At 42.9% G+C, this 18,565-nt stretch overlaps 1 protein-coding gene across 3 annotated transcripts in view; it reads left to right on the top strand.

Moving 5' to 3' along the window:
• Nucleotides 1-644: 644 nt before the first annotated feature.
• The window catches only part of VPS39 (VPS39 subunit of HOPS complex), a 42,805-nt gene continuing 24,884 nt past the window's right edge, over nucleotides 645-18,565 (top strand). Inside the window, exons 1-12 of one of the 3 annotated variants that reach the window (XM_075927220.1) lie at nucleotides 645-848; nucleotides 3,717-3,782; nucleotides 5,121-5,185; nucleotides 7,788-7,830; nucleotides 8,261-8,311; nucleotides 8,738-8,832; nucleotides 11,639-11,737; nucleotides 13,102-13,194; nucleotides 13,703-13,886; nucleotides 14,445-14,565; nucleotides 17,001-17,121; nucleotides 17,531-17,660. In XM_075927220.1, the coding sequence (XP_075783335.1) occupies nucleotides 776-848; nucleotides 3,717-3,782; nucleotides 5,121-5,185; nucleotides 7,788-7,830; nucleotides 8,261-8,311; nucleotides 8,738-8,832; nucleotides 11,639-11,737; nucleotides 13,102-13,194; nucleotides 13,703-13,886; nucleotides 14,445-14,565; nucleotides 17,001-17,121; nucleotides 17,531-17,660 (1,141 nt within the window). In that variant the 5' untranslated portion in view covers nucleotides 645-775. Of the gene's footprint in view, nucleotides 849-3,716; nucleotides 3,783-5,120; nucleotides 5,186-7,787; nucleotides 7,831-8,260; nucleotides 8,312-8,737; nucleotides 8,833-11,638; nucleotides 11,738-13,101; nucleotides 13,195-13,702; nucleotides 13,887-14,444; nucleotides 14,566-17,000; nucleotides 17,122-17,530; nucleotides 17,661-18,565 lie in introns of those variants that run through there. The other 2 variants (XM_075927221.1, XM_075927222.1) reach the window with 2 other exon arrangements.

The following is an 18,565-nucleotide window of genomic DNA, read 5'->3' as shown; positions in this document are numbered from 1 at the left end:
GTAACTAGTACTTTGATAAGCTGTGCTTCTGGCATAGATGCAAGTTGCCCCTTGCTGTTTTTCCCCAAGGTAACTGACGAAGCTGGGGTCATGAGTTCGTGACTGCACCCAATTAGTATGGGAAAGGAAGTGAGCTTTTTATTGCAATTTAGTCCTAATCACTGTGAGATGGGTTTTGGTTACCAAGGTGACATTCTAATAGTTACTGTGCCAAACTGATCGGCACTTGTCCTGTCCCTCTTCCGCGGGGGAGGCTCATGGTACCTTAAATAGAAGGGATGCAGTCAGACACGAACTGGCAGATAGCACCTGTTTTCTCAGCTGCAAGCATAGTAGCTGGGTGTCTGTGCCAAGTGGCGCAGTAGGGGGCAGCCTGCCCCGTTGCTGTTTGCGGAGCCCTGGATGTTTCTGCATCACCTACCCCTGACGCGGGGATGACTCGGTGTGTGGGGTTCAGGCCGCTCGGCTCCAGCTGCAGCGAGCACCGCGCGGCCTGGCCGCACCCCTAGACAGGACGGGGCCCCAGCGGCGGGTCTGCGCCGCGGCAGCGGGCCCGCGTGCATGGGAAGGAGCCGGGCGGGGCGGGGAGGCGGCTCTAAGGGACGCAGGCGGGCGCGGGTAGGAGCCGCGTGGGGGCGGGGCTTATGGGCGGGGCTCCCGCGGGGAAGCGGAACGGGCCGGGCGCCGGGGCTGCTGGGAAGGGCCGGGATCAGCTGGGCCTGCTGTTCCCAGGGGCCCGGGCGCGGCGGGCTGCTGAGGGGGCGCCGCCGCCGCCATGCACGACGCCTTCGAGCCGGTGCCGATCCTGGAGAAGCTGCCGCTGCAGATCGACTGCCTGGCGGCGTGGGGTGAGCAGCCGCCCGGGCACTGGCCCTGCCGCCGCCTCTGGGCTCCCCGCGGCGGGTGGGGGGTTGCGGCCGCTGCCAGCCCAGCCCCGCCTGCTGCGGGGGAACGGCCCTGCCTCCGGGACCTGCTCCGAGCCGCGGCCCCCTTGTGACTCCCGCAGCTGAGCCTGCCCGAGCGTCCGCGGCCAGCAGCGCTCCCCTGTCCCCGCTCCGGGGCAGGCCCCACCGTGTTCCCCCTCGGTGCCCCGGCGTCTCCCAACACCCCAGTGGCGCATCGCCCCAGGTAGCCCCTCGCCGGGCTCGTTGGGGCTGGTCCCGACCGTGCGGCTCCCCACGCCAAGGGCTCGACGCTCTTTTTGAGAAACCGACGCTCCAGACTTGTGGTGAATTCTCCATAAACCGTTTGTGACCTACCTTGAGCTTGGCCCAAGCTACGGCTTGAGGGGATCGACCCCCGTCACAGGGAGCCGAGAGAGAGAGGGGACTGGAATTGCCCCGAAGTGGGATTTAAAGCATCCACTCATGGCAAAAGATACAGTTGAAGCATAGAAGTGACACACTTAGGTCTAGGTGTGTGTGTGATTTTAAACGTTTGGGAGACCTGACTGACCTGGTTGCACTCAGTATGTATTGGTACATCTGGTCATGGATAATTTGCTTCTTGTGGGATGGAATTTTTTTGTTCTAGTTTTGTTTCTCCTCCTCCATGCGTGGTGGGTGGTTTTTTTGGCTGTGTGTGAGAGAGGGAGAAAATGTGTTGTGCTGTAACACAAGGAGTATCACTTTGTCTTGCTCTACCAGATCTGTTTTATTTGTGAATGAAAACATATATTTTCATTTCACCCACCACCAGTTAAGATTGTTTTGTAGTTAAGAACTGTTATTTAAGGCCATGTATATACTGTGGCACTACAAGCATAACAGCCCTTAACACCATAGTGTAGATGCAGCCTGTGCTGGCAGCAGGAGTTTTCCATCAGCGTAGGTAAGCAGCCCTCCACCCACCCCAGTGAGGTTAGGTAGGTCAATTGAAACATTTTTCAATTAACTGGCTGTGTTTATGCTAGGAGTTAGCTATGTCACTCAGCTATGCTAGCCTATATATAGAACCCTGTGCGGATACAAAATTTGTATATGTATCCATTTTCGCAAAAATGAGCCACAGATATAAAGCGGATATCTGTACGTTTTCAGGATTCTAGATGCAAAACGTTTTATCTGCGTCTGTATCTGCAAAACTGAACCATGGTTATCTGCATCCAAATATAAAGTTGATCTCCGTGGATTTGCAGGGCTATACCAATGTAGATTCAAATTTTAAGCATTCATCAGGTCTAAATGGCAGTTCAGGTAACTATTACTGCAGATAGTGCAGTGTTTACTTAAAGTAGTATATAAAGCTGTAATATTAAAAATCAAGGTTAGCAAGTACACAATTCATAGCAACCTTGTACTTGTGATATCTGTGACGTTTTATTTATCATGCACCTGCAGCTACCTCATTTACACACTGTGTCCACTAATCAGTTTTCCATGGGACTTCCTCTAATAATGAACTATTGAAGTAGTTTCAAAGAAATGTTATGGAAAAAAACTTTAACGTAAAAATAACTTTGTCAACTTGTTAAATAAAACCCTAATGAGGCTATGTCTACATAGCTTCTCTCTTGAGGAAGAGGAAATGCAAATGGAGCACTCATTAGCATATGTTGTGCTCTCATTTGCATATCTTCTTCTGATCCTGTTTGCGGAAGAAGTTTTTGCGCAGAAAATTACAGTGTAGATGGAGCCATTTTGCGCAAGAACCTTTATCCCTCAAAAAATGAGGTTGACAGGGTCCTTGCACAAAAGGCTTTTTTGCATAAAATGGTCCTGTCTACATTGTGGTTTTTTGTGCAAAAACCTCTTCCACAGAAAGGATTGGAAGAAGCTGTGCAAATGAGTACGACATATGCTAATGAGCACGCCATTTGCATTTCTTCTTCTGCAAGAGGGAAGCAGTGTAGACATAGCCTAACTTAAATTCTGTAGCCAAATCGACTGTGTTCCTTATAATGGCACTATACGGTGGGAAAAACTGGAAAATTGAGAAACTTCACTGAAAAACAAATTTTTGATCTATTGATGACACAATCGTGTGAGGTTTTTTGAGCAGCGCAGTCTCCTGGATTATAGATGTACCTCATCTCCTGATTAAAAAGGAGAGGAGGCTTTGTTGGGAACAAGATCTTTTTAAATACAAGAAGCTTTGAGAAAATATGGTGTAAAAAGGGGAAAGGTAGATTTTTATATGTTTACTAAAGGTTTCCCTTATAGGACAACATTAATTGAAAAATTTAATGAACAAAGACTCTTGTGGACAAGTTGCATAGCAATACTTAAATTCAGAGCCTTTTGATACGCAGTGTGCCAAAGTGTGAATGTGGAAAAATGGTGAATTTCTCAAGTGTTCTACTTTGTCCAGTTTTTCAACATGTAGAGCAATAAGTGGAGAGGAACACCAGGCGTCTGTATGTAGCTATGCCAATGCTTGAAAAGTGGTTTATCTTTCTGTGAATGTATGTTTATGAAGAATGCAGAGCTCTCACCTTTTACTTGAAGAGCAAGTAGGCTCTTGTATTGGGGCTATGTTTTCATTACTTTGGGATCCCTGGAAAGGTTTATTTCCAAAAACAAAGGCCACTCCATATGTAAGCACTTCCCGTAGGGAAAACTGAAAGAACCACACACAGTTCCCCAGCTGTGAAATTTGCTATAGTATGTTTTGGACCAGTCAACAATGAGCTTCAGTTTAAGAAGATAATGAATTTTCAAATTAATTTTAGCTGAGAGGATATTCTTGGTACTGATGATCATTCTCTTACCTTACAGAGGAATGGCTGCTTGTTGGCACCAAACAAGGGCATCTCCTCCTTTACAGGATCAGGAAGGATATAGGTGAGCTTGTACAAACAATATTAAGCTTTTGTGACATGTTACGCCAGTATTTCATTCTCAATTCTTTAGTGAACCTGACAATACGGGTACATGTTGTAGTATGTAAACCACAGACTGTCACCTCCAGCTTACGAAAACATTTATACAGGGCCACTGCAGTACGTGCAGATCTTAACTTCCCTTTACTTCTTCACTGTTAACTGTCTTATAGATTTTGCTATCTGCTTTAAAATAACCCTTTCCTTCAAGATTCTACCAAAACTAATAGTAATATCTGAACTACAGTGATTTCCAAATTTGAATTTATAGTACAAAATTAATGTAATGTACATGAATACTATACTCACCATGCCTAAACTCTTAACAGTATCTAGTAAATAGATTGGCAATATAATAAAAGGGGCAACTTAATTAAAAGAAGAGACCCACCATCTTCATCAATGTACATAATCAAATTAAACTTGGTTCAGAATCTTGACATTTAATCTGGACCAAAAGGTATTCCCTTTTTTTGTCTTTTGAGAAAGTGGCCACAAGTGCCTTTTATCTGTTTTGGTGATGCCACAAAAAGTGTTCATTTTATTTAGTAGCGGATATGTTATAATGTGCTGAAAGCCATACTATTAAATATATTTTAATAGCTCATTTGATTGCGAAGGAAAAAGTAAAAGGGTGTGGCCTTACTGCCCCCGATTATACATGCTCACAGATGGGTGATATTTCTAGGGAGCCACTTGCATTTCTAAACCTGAATTTCAGCTCATTTACCCCAGCCTCCATAGGCAGGCAGTCTCAAGATCATCAAACTTGAGTTGCTAGTGTCTTTTTGTCTCACTTGGTAAATTTCTCCTCCTTTCTGCATCAATACCAGGAGAGGTTACGTCATCAGAAAGTGGCTGTAAGTTTGTATCCATAAAACTCCTTTTAAATTGTTGTAGTGAAGTGTTTTATCCTTTGCTCATCTTACCGTGATGTGCTTCCTAGAGATTTGAGTTGCTAAAATTTGGCTGGGATAAAAGCTGCTTTAGGGCTGTCTTCGTAGTTTGGGGTTTTAAAACATTAGTTATGTTCTGTTTCGATCTGAGATTCCAAGTCAAAGATTTAGATAATGATGGGACCCTCAGATTTTCTGACTTCATGAGGTTAAACCACACTTTTGCTTAGTTCCCCTAAACTGGCTTAAGTAAAAGGAAGCACGCACTTCTTACAAGACATGCAATTTTCTGCCTTTAATTTGATTTCTGCTAGAATTTTATGGGATTCAGAGTAAGGGTTTATGCAATAATAAGTCTAAAGGCAACTGTCATTTTATGCCAATCCTTAATGTCTGCTTGGTAGGTTGCAACAGATTTGAAGTGACACTAGAGAAATCCAACAAGAACTTCTCAAAAAAGATTCAGCAGGTAAGAAATGGCAGTTGTTGATGTTGGGTACAATTGCCAGTGTTTCTAAGAGAGTGCAATGTGAAATACATTCTAGGGAAGTTAAGGACTAGTCAACTATCCGATGAGCAAATGTCTTGCTGGGGACTCTTGTACTTTTCAAAGCTGGCATGCCTGCCTGTAGTCGGGAGTCAGCATGGCTTTCTGCTGGCCCTGAGCTGCACAGGGAATTCCACATTCCTAGTTTGAAATGTACAAGAGCCCTGGCCGCCTTGTACATTTCAAACAAGGAATGCAGAAGTGCCTTTAGACTAGTTGAGTAGTCAATAGACATTCCATCGACTATTTGACTAGTAAATTAACCGGTATTTAATTACAGAGATATATTCAATCCCTCCGCAGTAGGAGGGAACTTGTTTTGGTGGTTAGAGCAGATGACTTGGAGTTAGGACTCTTGGGTTTTCTTACTGGATCACTGAATCATTGTGACTTCCAGCAATCTTATATATTTGTGCGGTGAAGATCATACATTGCTATCTGACATGGCAAAAGCGAATTAATGAACTAATGCATTTGATATTCCTAGATCAGTATTTCCCAAATAGTGCTCCACAGAATCCCAGGGTTCCGCGAGAACCCAATAATCTTTTCCTCTCCTACTCTCCCCGCCCCCCCCCCCCCGAACCACTCCTAGGGGTGGGCGCACCGGGTGGTTACCTGGGGTGGGCGCGCCGGGTGGTTGCAGGGGACCGCCGGCTGCCGCGATGTTAGGGGCGGGCCAGCGTGTTTTGTGTTGTTTTTCCTTGACAGTTTTTCCACCTTTGTTAGTTTGTTTATGGTCGACCAGTTTCTTCAAATAAAATTGGGAGACAATATTTTAGATGATACGTGCTGTTAAATGCAAATATTGTTTTGGCTAGTAGAGGCTGGTATCTAGAGTAGCTGCATATTGACTTGTAGTCAGTTTTATTGCCATTTTAATTTGGATAGATGTTAGCACATTGAATATATCTCTGCGGTTGTGCACCTTGTCTTTTCATTGGATTCATTGGAGAAGAGTAGATTTTTAACTACTGACTTAGATGATGAGAATCCTTTTATTGAAAGGCACCAGTTGATGATGGAATCTTGTTAAATTAGGGTTGTTGACATGTTGCAGTTAAGTCATGTGAGTAACAAAAAAAAATAATCGTGATTAATTAACAAACATATTATCTGGAGTGGTGGCTGAAGTATGAAGGAACATATGAATTTTTAATGTGTCTGGCATGTAAATATCTTGTGATGTCGACTAAAACAGTGCCATATGAAAACCTGTTCTCACTTTGAGGACACTGAACAGGAAGTGGTCAGCATTTACTCCTGCAAATGTAAACAAATTTGAGTAATTGACTGAACAAGAAATAGAACTAAGTGGACTTGTAGGCACTAAAGCAGTGGTGAGCAACGTCTGGCCACGTATGGTTTATTGGGGTTGTATGTGTGGCCCACAAGACATTTTGTTTTTGTTTGTTTGCCCACAGAGTTGCCAGAGTCTGCTGGTTTCATCATGTAGTTTTTTCTTGTTGCTGGTATTATAGAAGCAACATGCATGTAAAGCAAGAGTGCCCAAGTGTGCCGCTTATACACAACTTTGACTGTGAGAGCTGGGCACTCAACAAAATTGCCCTTTCCCAGGAGGCCATGTTGGTTATGACAATCTTGCAGACCACTGAGCTGGAGGACCACTTAGGCAGCCCACTCACTAGCTTAGGTTGCCAGTGGCTGCTCTAAAGTTTTACATTTTTATTTTTGAATGCAACTTTTTGTACATACGTCTACATTTGTAACTTCAACTTTCATGATAAAGAGGTTGCACTACAGTACCTTTATTAGATGAATTTTAAAATGCTTTTCTTTAACAGTATGAATATTTATAATAAAAAATATAAATCGATCACTGTATGCTTTTTATGTTTTGTACTTTAAATCAGCATATTTGAAAATGTAGAAAACATCCAAAATATTAAATGGCATTCTATTTAATAGCACAATTAAAACTGCAATTAATCATGATTAATTTTTAATTGCTTGACAGTTATAATATAAACAATATAAGCTAGCTTAATCACTCACTCATGAGTATAGGTACAGGATTGTACAGTATCTAGAGAAATACTGTGAAGAAAGTAAGGGTACGTCTAGACTACCGCGTTTTGTCGACGGAAGTTTTGTCGACAGATACTGTCGACAAAACTTGCGTCGACAAAGAGCGTCCAGACACATTGAGTTCTGTCGACAAAGCAAGCTGCTTTGTCGACAGAACTCCGTAGTCTGGACGCAGTGTTACAGGCAATAACACCTTCTATGCCTCGTAAAATGAGGTTTACCAGCGTCGACAAAACTGCTGAGTTCTGTCGACGTTATGTCGACAGAACTCAGCGGTAGTGTAGATGCTGGTATAGTTTTGTCGACAAAAGTCCACTTTTGTCGACAAAACTAGGTAGTCTAGACACACCCTAACAGTAGTCCCATCTTCATTGCCTTCTGTGGGTAAATAAAACTGTACATAGACTGACTAAATCAGTCCATAGGGGTGGGAAGTGTAAGAGGAGTTTTTTACTTAATACAGTTCTCTTTTCAGATTCATGTTGTTTCCCAATTCAAAATTCTGGTCAGTTTATTAGGTAAGTAAAAAATGTTTTAATATTCAGTTAATTCTTTATTTTTGGGTGGATTTATGTGGCTGAGCATGACTGTCTCTCCCTTCCACATGCTGACTATAAGTTCATATCAAGAAAATGAATAATTCACACTTGTACCTACTCTAAAGCTTATTCTTAAAACTGTTTGCTACCTTCTTGGTTTGGGCAGTCCCTCTGCATACTTGCATGATGGTCTAGTGTTGAAAAATCACATCTGGACTTCAGACCTCTAACTTGCAGCAAAGCCTTATACAGTATAGACATTTGGGGAACAGACCACTAACATTCAAATAACTTATGCAAGAATTTTGAATATTTTGAGTGCTGTATGTTGGGTGGACTTACTGCTGAATTATGATCTTGCTTGTCTCTTTTTACTTTTGGTACAACTCCCTCCTTTTTGACCTCCAAGTCCCAGCTCTCCCGACTTCAGCATGTGTAGAATGCTGCCGCCTGCGTTCTCGTGCGTACAAAACCTTGATCACACCAGCTTCAACTTTATTCACCACCTACTAATTTCAGGAGCTAGTTCAAAATGGTCTCTCTTCTAAAGAGCTTCCATCATGAACTTGCTGTAGTCTGCTCTCTCTTCTGTCTTGCTTCCACTTCCTTTTTTAGCACCTTTTCTTGGTTCTTCATGCAGTTTTGCCACAGTTGGTGCAAATGTCTTTAGCAACCTAGAAACCACTTTGTCTCTGCCTCACTGATGGTTTTCAAATTGCCTGGAGGGAAAAGGTCCCCTTCCTGTCCTACAATTCTTAATATCTCTTTGAAGTTTGGATCTGCCTTGTAAACATATTTAAATTTGGAAAATGTCTATCTACTTGGTTAATTAAAAATGTGTCATGTTTTAAATTATTGAACAGTAATTAGGAATTTTGTCAAACAGAAAATAACATTTATGTCCACGACCTGCTGACATTTCAACAAATCACCACAGTCTCTAAGGCAAAAGGTGCATCTCTTTTCACCTGTGACTTACAGGTAAGTGGAGGCAGGTTAATGTTGCAAATGTTTGTTGTCAGTCAGGAGGGGTCCTCCTGATGAGGTCTCTCGCTCTGTTGATGATGATAACCAGAAAGGTGCTTGTGTGTGTGTGTGCAGTGGTGTGTGCCGTGTTGATTTATTCAGCAGACCCTGAGAGAGCCCCCCAAAGACCACAATTGGATAAGGATTGTAAGTGCATGGCCAGGTTTATTGTTAAGCGAAGTACAGTAATAATCAGGGCTCATCGAGCCGCGGCGAGCCCTGCTCGCTAGCCGCGCTGTCTGGCAATCTGTGCATGCGCAGATCGCCCGAACCTGGCTCTTCTGGGTTGTAATCTACTCGCCACAGGCGAGTAGATTACATAGATTGTTGAGCCCTGGTAATAATTATCGGTAGACTCGACTGAATCACTATGCGCATGTACTCACAACAATGGCCTCAGCACAACCAGTGGAAAACTCTCACTGACCTCCTGCTAGACGAAGACTGTTCCCCCAAGACACCACTTTATATACAGGTGCAAACAAGTTACACATCACTCCTGATGTTGTCAGATTACCACCCTCTGACTCTTCTTAGATCCACCCATCATCTTGTACATCGTGGTTTGATTAGATCATCTCTATCCATCATGCTGTCATTGTAGACTCTACCCTGAACCTGGGTCTCTATCTGTGGGGACTGTGTACCAAGGTCTTTTTTTAATGAGCTGGTGATACCATGTGCTTTCAACTTATGACCAGTACCAATTTCTGTTCTACACCTGGGCATATTACCAATTAGTGTTTTGCACACTCAGCCCTGTTGGTGCCACGTTCTGTGAGCAGGGTCCTATCTCTTGCTCACAGCTTTGCTTTATGTTTTGTCCATTGTTAGCTAGGCCTCAGACCAGGCCTGTGCTACATGGGCTTATGTTTTAGGCCTTCATCTTACTACAGTATTCTGAGAGAGCCGAATAACAAGGACTGTCTTTCAAAATGCTTAGAAGGTTTGGAATGGGAATGCAAAATTATTTTCATTTTATATTTGTGAGAAATTACTTAATTGGGAGACATTGGGGGTTCAGCACTTCTGAAATAATCAGCCTGATTTTCACTGTTTAACAATGGACTTCACTTTGAGCACCATTTTGTAAGAGTATGCTTGGTTTTAATTTTGGGCTTTCATCCATGGATTCAAAACTCAACGGAATTTTCATTCTAAGTGATGAGTCCTTTTTCCATTTAGAAACCAGCCCCATCCTGGGACTTGGAAATGGGGTTTACAAAGGAAATGGAGCCACCATTTGGGTGATTCTTTGATTTTTTTTTTTTTTTTTTTTTTTTTTAACTTCACCATCTTTCTCTGAAAATTGTTTCTGGTAATAGTTACTTTAGCCTGGAGCATCTGGAAGAGTTAGACACTAATGACTGATTTAATTTATATAATGCTCCATAAGGATAAGGTGATCTTTCATCCCAGTCCTAAGATCTTACAAAATGGTCTCTTATTTATATGTATATCAGTTCATTAATTTACTGGCACTTTGGTCCCCATGCCTTGTTCATAGCTAGAGCAGACTTAAGTTGATATACCTCTAGTGCTTTGATTTACTCTTCAAAGGGAGATCTGTCTTTGTAATTGGGCAAGCCCAAACTTATGCCCAGTGATAAACTGTTAGTTCTTTAGATCGTATTCATTCATTAACATAGTTATGTCCCCTTTACTTTGAATCCCTTGTTTGCCATCCCTTCATCACATAAGTTCTAAACTTCTTATCTTTACGTGCAAGGTCCTGCCTAATGCCAGTTCCCTCTGCTTATTTACCCTTATATTTTTTCATGTTGCCACAATCCTTTCTATTTCACCAATAATATGTGGAACCCCTTTAGCAGCTGATATATAAGGCAAGGCCCTCTCCATCTTTATATTCCTATCGTGATCCTGTCAATCAACTAGTTAACTAATGATGAGGTGGAAGGGCAGCTGGTTACAGCAGTCGTACCACTAGCCACTTAGAAGAATCAGAGAGAAAGGTACAAACAACTTCTGTCTTGTTGACTAAAGGATCTTTGGGGAAGGTGGTGCTTTTTTTTTTTTTTAACAGCACCTAGCTCATTATGGAGACAACAAGAAAAATATGGGGGAGAGGTGGCTGAATAGTGAGCAATGAGAACTGGTAGCTTTTTCCTCTTCAGAACTAGCTCAGGGTAGTAGTGACTAAGCCATTACCATCTTGAAGATTGGCTGATGAACAACATGAAAGGGGTTGGTGAATCTTGTCCACTAGGAAATAGAGCAGATGTCCTCATTGTGTGAATCACCATCACAATGGGTGATCCCTGCAGAAAGGTCAGTGTACACCTGTTCATCTTCGGCCTATTGTTTTCTGTTTAGTGGCAGTCTCACCAAAATGAGACTGAGGTGCAATGCAAGTATGGGGAAGCTTATACTCCTGCTACCCAATTCCTGTAGACCTAGAACATCAGTCTCCAGTGGTAACTTTTGTTTACACCAGTGTTCTTAAACCTTGGCCACAATAGAACTTTTATGATCTTGCATTAATTATTTCAGATACATCTTAAAGAATTGTCCTTCTGCTCACATGCATATCTGAGCTCAACTTCAGTTGACATTCATTTTAGTTTTGGCCCAAGTTGAAAATAGTCCATGGTGACCCCATGTGAACACAAAAGTTTACTCCGCTTGCAACTTAGCTCTTCCATTAATCTGTTTTGCTATAGGTTTAGGATTATTTACTGCCTTATGTTATCTTCCTTATATACCTTTTGCTGCTGATGCCTGAGACACTATGTTTTCGCAGCACTCAGATACAGGAGAGGAGGTGCTGAGGATGTGTGTGGCAGTGCGGAAGAAACTACAACTTTATTTCTGGAAGGACAGGGAATTCTATGAGTTACAGGTGAGACTTGTGTGGGAATAGCTGGATTGTACAAAAGCCCTTGCCATATATAAAATTATTTTAATTCCCCAATTTAATCTGCAGTATAATTCAGAGTTAGCGATAGGTTCAGCTTTCAGGGTGCATTTGACAGTGCTGATGCTGTGTAGTTTAGCAAGGAAGCAGCAATTGAAATAATGGATTGGGAGCTAGATAAGCATGAAAAACACCAGGAACCAAAAAGCTGACTCCTTTCTTGAAGACACTGGGTAGTGACAGAAAGGTGCAACTTGTATGCAATCCTAACTGTCCTTCGTATTCTAAGCTCTGGTCCGCTTTGAGGGCCAATTAAATAACAGTTCAGAAAGGTCTCGCTGTCGAGTTACAGAATGTCCTGCTGCATTGCAGAAAACTTCTTGTTGAATGGCACCATTCCCTGGCCAGGAAGGGTTGAGAGTGATGCTAAGTAGACTCCACTTCTTAAACAGATATAGCCTTGCCCTTTCCTTCAGAAAATATTATGTTAGTGAGAATTATGTAATGAGCATGTCAATGTTTTGCAGTAAAATCTAATGCTGGGGGACCTTACTAACTACAGAACTGTGGTCTTAAAAGAAACTTTTCATAAGAACAGCCATACAGGGTCAGGCCAAAGGTCCATTTAGCCCAGTATCCTGTCTGCCAATAGTAGCCAATGGCAGATGCCCCAGAGGGAGTGAACAGAGCAGGTAATTATCAAGTGATCCCTCCCCTGTCATCCATTTGCAGCCTCTGACTGAGGCTAGGGACACCATTGCAGCCTATTCTGGCTAATAGCCACTGATCTACTATGTAAGGGTATGTCTACACTACCACCCTAGTTCGAACTAGGGTGGCTAATGTAGGCAACCGAAGTTGCAAATGAAGCCCGGGATTTAAATATCCCGGGCTTCATTTGCATCTTGCCGGGTGCCGCCATTTTTAAAGCCCCGGTAGTTCGGACTCCGTGCCCGCGGCTACACGTGGAACGAGGTGTAATGGTAGTTCTAATTAGCCTAATTCGAACTACCTACTCAGTGCCGCGTGTAGCCGCGGGCACGGAGTCCGAACTACCGGGGCTTTAAAAATGGCGGCGCCCGGCAAGATGCAAATGAAGCACGGTATATTTAAATCCCGGGCTTCATTTGCAACTTCGGTTGCCTACATTAACCACCCTAGTTCGAACTAGGGTGGTAGTGTAAACATACCCTCAGAGTGGAGAAAAGATTATGTGCTCAGTATTAATTGTGGGGGAGACAGTGCAGGAAATATTAAACTTTCTAGACCAAAGGTTAACAGAAGTCCAAGGAAAGGCATAGTTGGCTCCTGAAGCAGCCATTATGACTTATTTTCCTTTTATCCTTCAGGGCGACTTCAGTGTACCGGATGTGCCCAAGTCTATGGCATGGTGTGAAAATTCTATATGTGTAGGTTTCAAGAGAGACTATTATCTGATAAGGGTAAGAGCAGGACTTTAAACTGAGAATGTAAGGGGATGTTAATAATTTTAGGGAGATTACATAGATGGCTCCCAGGGAGGGAGGATTCAGGGTGTGACACACACATGGTTTATCATAAAAATTTGCTGCTGTTTGATATGTTCCTTTAGATATTTTTTTCCAGAAAGACAGGCAATTAACTTGCAAAAACACAATAAAGCCTAAGATCAGTATAACTGAATTAAATTCAGGAAACACATTTTAAATTGGACAAATTAAAAGAAAAACGCTAATTTATTTTTAAATTGGCATGCTAACAAGTAATATTTTGGTACATACGAAAGATGGCCTACAAATAGCCTTCAAAACTGTCTTCATGTGTTAGTGGCTATTTTGAAATTGGCCACGCTTTACAAAAATTGTGCCATAAAGTCTGTCTTCATCAAATCATCTTTTATAGTTTTGAGAGAACTCCACAGTGAATGCTGAATGACTTCTCTTCTCCTCTCCCCTCCCCTTTCTCACACAGGTGGATGGAAAAGGGTCCATCAAAGAACTGTTCCCCACAGGGAAGCAGCTTGAACCATTGGTGGCTCCCTTAGCCGATGGGAAAGTTGCAGTTGGTCAAGATGATCTAACAGTAGTACTTAACGAAGAAGGGATCTGTACTCAGAAAGGTGCCTTGAATTGGACAGACATTCCTATAGTTATGGGTGAGAACTAGAACTTGTTTTTTCCTTGCTGTAACCCAACCAGATTCATCAGTTTTCCTTACGAATGGAACAGATTAAGTTCACTAGCTTAATGTATAAGGCTTTGATTGTGTGCCACTGCTTTTAATTTGATCAACTGATTGCTAGATAGCATGGACAAATGATTTAGAGTGGGGAGGCCTGCGTTATATTTGTCTACTTCCTTGCTCTTAACTTCTGTGCCTTACATTCTTTATTAGTACAGTAGGGATAGCTCTGTGTCTGTATAGTGATTTGAGATCTACAGATAAAACACTTTATAAATGTCACTTGTTTTTGTAATTTAAACCCTGATTTTAGCTTTTGTGAGCAGTACTGCAGAATTTGCGTGTGGTGAGAGAAGTGGTAGTAATCAATTGCTGTTAATATCTAGCATTAAGCTTCTTTATGCATTTGGGGGTGGGTGAGAAGGATGAGTTACTGAACATTTCTGGAGAGAAGTTATGTGGTTAGTTCATGGCCCTTTCCAGGGTATACTGGAGAAATCTGTGATGCATGTTTGTTCCGTTTCTCAAACAGAACATCAGCCGCCATACATCATTGCAGTGCTACCAAGGTATGTGGAGATACGCACTTTCGAACCACGGCTGCTGGTGCAGAGTATTGAGCTGCAAAGACCACGCTTCATCACCTCTGGAGGGTACAAGAACACTTATTTTTTCATCTCTCTTTTTGAGAGCTTCTGTGTATTTTACCCTTCCATGCCACCTCACATATAACTGTAGTAAACAAAGACCAGAAGTCCCACCATCATGTTGTCTCTCCACTGACCTGTGGAGTCAGAAGCTGTCAACAGCTTATAGTCAGAACCCTAATATACTGCCTCTACACCATGTTGTGTTGATCTTAGGGTTACTCGATAAGGGACACTGTTCCCTTCTGTGCTGCTGCTTTCTTGGAACTAAATTCATCTGTACCTCTCACTGCTCTCTTTATTCTGCTGTAGCTGGTGTAACAGAATACTTGCATCCTCATAGCTTAGTTATGTAACTTGAACTTGCTTTGACTTAATGTAACCTAGTGATTTGGAATGGAACTGCCTTTTTTGATAGAAGGCTGCTAGAACCACTGATAAGTTTGCACAAACTTTCTCTGGGAATTTTTTTTTAAAAAGGCTTTAAGATAAACTAATTGTGTTGGTGATTTGTAGGGTGGGGGCTAGGGAGGCTCATATTCTGAAGACCAAGAAAAACCTTAATTCTGGCTCCCTCTGACCTTGACTAAGCCACTTAAATGCTCTTTCTCAGTTTCCCCATATGTAAAGAAAAATGTAATACTTACCTGCTTCACATGTATATTGAGGGTTAATTGGATGTGTAAAAGCCTTTGAAAATGAACAGTAGTTATTATTTAAGGCAGCATCACTTGAACTTGATGACAGTAAATGTGTGTAAACTGATCTCTCATTGCTTTCCAGTATTTCCCTTGGTATTTCCCTTGCTCACTAGTAGGGCCTTTGATTTCTGTTTTAGGCTTGATTATTGGGGTGGCAGTGTAGTAGTGCCCTGATGTCCAGCTTCTAGGAGAAATAGAATCCTGTGACCTTTTGTGAGGGTACCCAGGATTGTGATGCATCTCACCACCATCTGCCATTAGCATACAGTAGTCTTGTCTGTGTGTATTCTATGATCAGTTCCCTGAAACCACGACCAGCCTCTGAGAGCATAAGACCTGCCTTCTAGGAAACAGGCACACAGCAACCCTCAAATACTCAGGGCGTTTGCTGCAGGACTCAGCCTCTTATCCTCTGAAAACTCACTCATCAAACCTACCAGTCCCAAACACCAGCTTTTAAGATTCAATTCCAGATGAGCACATTGCTTCATACCCCTACACTTAAACTTGTTTTCATTACACACATCAAGGACACACACACACACACACATATCAAGGACTATAGATTTATGGAATAACTAGAAGATTTACCTGGCATTACCTGAGCCCTTCAGGGCAGGGAGCTTATGGCAGGGTGGGAGTGTAGCAGTCAGGGGAAGGCCTTAGGGAGGCAGTGCAGGAGGCTGGGGGTGGGAAGGTGCGAGAGTGAGGTTTGAGGAGATGATGGCGGGGGGGGGGGGGGAGGTCCCATCTAGCACAGGCCTTTTCTCTTCCCGTGCCCCAGCACTGCAGCCAGAGGCCTGGGGTGGTGGTAGTGGGGAAAGGGTTTGGGGCAAGGAGGATGCTTCCCTGATTTGCTGTCTGGCAAGAAGACAGAGGCCTAGCCCTGCTGGCCACTATGTTGGTGCTACAGCTGCCCCCAGTAGATACACAGCAAGATAGCTTTCCCCTGCAGGCTCCCTACCCCCAGTGGCCTCTCTCACATCTCTCCAAACAGCCTAGTCCCTCCCTTTCCATATTATGGAGTACAGTCCCTTTCCCAGCACTTCCAGTTGTCCTGAAATAGCCAAACTCTGACCTTGATTTTATGTGAGGGGGAGAGGAAACTGCATACCAAACTTGGTGGTGCTAGTTCTTATGATTTAGGAGGTGTTCTTGAACAAATGGACTTGCAGACAGACTCCTACATCTCTAAAGTGTATATATAAAGTAAAAATACAGGAAATGGTTTTATATATAAAACAAAATTGTAGTATGCTTTCTAGAGACTAATATTAACTAACAAATTACTGTCTTGTTCAAAGAAATTTCTCATTTACCTTAGGAGTTTCAGCGAAGCCTGGTTGAGACTCCTGTTGTTTGCAAATACACTGTCCTTTCAGTGAATATCCCTTTGTACCCCCAAATATACCCAAGCAAACTTTTGATATGCAGCGCAGAATAAGGTTCTCTTTCCTTGCACTTCTCTTCCTTTCAATGTATTTCTGAAGTTTTCTAATTGAAGTGTACACATACCCTGAGTGTCCTTAGGAATTCATAGTGTATGTTTAATTTCTTTCTGGTTTGCTTTGAACACTGTATTGAGCAGGGAAAAGAGAACTTTAGTAACCTCAATGCTTTAGTATATCTGGTTAAGCCATATATATGTTAACCAGGATTGACTATTCTTGCAGAATATGGTATAGATTTCCTGCCTCATTAGTATATCTTTGTAACTGGCGTTTTCTCATCCAATTGTAGTACGAATATTGTGTATGTGGCCAGCAATCATTTTGTTTGGCGTCTCCTTCCAGTCTCCATAGCAACCCAGATCCAGCAGCTTCTCCAAGACAAGCAGTTTGAATTGGCTCTGCAGTTGGCGGTAAGTTTTCATCTTTAGTGGTCTACATGGAATGTACTGCTTGTAGTGCTAGGTATAGAATCATGGGCCAGTCCCTGTAGTCTAACTGCTGCCACTAAGCATTGTGGCACGCCATGAAGTCCTAACCTCCTTGATGCTCGTTTCACCCAAACTCGCTAGTTCGTCTTGTCTAACGCTTCAGCCATTTAACAGCTTCCTTTCTCTGGGCTCTGCTATCTAGTGTTGCCTATCCTTGACAAGCTGTCTGGTTTTAGAAGTTTAGGGGCATTTGGTCACCTGTTGAATGCTGGTTTTTCCCATTCTTTTCAGTGAATTTCAAGCACAACACTGTCAATGTTTTTCTTCTCCTTTCTCCTTGTATTTAAGCACAAGAATTTGATCTATTATTTCTGGGTTTGTATTTGTGTAGGAAATGAAAGATGATTCAGATAGTGAAAAGCGACAACAGATTCATCACATTAAGAACCTCTATGCCTTCAACCTCTTCTGCCAGAAGCGCTTTGATGAATCCATGCAGGTTTTTGCCAAACTTGGTACAGGTAACTTGGTGTAGCCTGAGGTTGAATGTTGTCATGTGGTTCAATTTATTGTGGATCTGAGGGAAACCAGAACTCCCCAGAGAGACTTAATCACTTTATTTATTGTAAGCTTTAAGCAGTTAATATAGTTATTTAAGTTTTCAAAGCCATAAAAACAATAACTATACAATTTAAACCTCTAAATACTATAAATTCTAAAGCAATTGGTACAGCACAAGACAATGCAAAAACAATAAAAGATTATAATACAGTAATTAAGCCTCGTTCACTTACACTTCACCCGTATGCCACCTACAGTACCAGGCAGGATGTTGTGGTCCCTTTGATTCCTACCTATCGGGAAGCCGTGCACTACTGCAGCCGGTGTAAAGGGTCTGTTTACAATGAGTAGGACCTGTGGGTCAATCCTGCTCAATCCCTCCCATCGATTCTTCTTACTAAGCCGATTTTATAGCGCAATGAGACTTGGTCATTTTACCAATTAATTATGTGTTGTGTAAGATACCTAAAATGCCCAATGCCCTTATTTGGGCTGCATCCTGCTACAGTAAAACTTCATTGGTCCGGCACTCCTAATGGTCCGGCACTCCTGATGGTCCGGCATCATCAGGAACCCGGAAGTGCTCCGAGCAGCCGGACCATTGGAGCTGCTCTGCCCCTGGCTTGGTCAGTTTCAGCCATTGCTGAAACTGACCAGCGGCTGAATCGGGGAAGCCAGGGGCAGAGCAGCTGGAGTGCTGCCGGTAGGTCCCGTAGTGCTGCCACTCGGCGCCGTGGGACCAACCCGGCAGCACCCCAGTTGTCCTCGATTCAGCCGCTGCTGAAACTGACCAGCGGCTGACTCTGGGAAGCCCGGGGCAGAGCAGCTCTGCCTTGGGCTTCCCGGAGTCAGCCGCTGGTCAGTT

The sequence above is a fragment of the Pelodiscus sinensis genome, chromosome 4 (assembly GCF_049634645.1).
Source record: "Pelodiscus sinensis isolate JC-2024 chromosome 4, ASM4963464v1, whole genome shotgun sequence".
Classification (NCBI taxonomy): domain Eukaryota; kingdom Metazoa; phylum Chordata; order Testudines; family Trionychidae; genus Pelodiscus; species Pelodiscus sinensis.
This window is presented reverse-complemented; position numbering and strand designations above follow the sequence as displayed.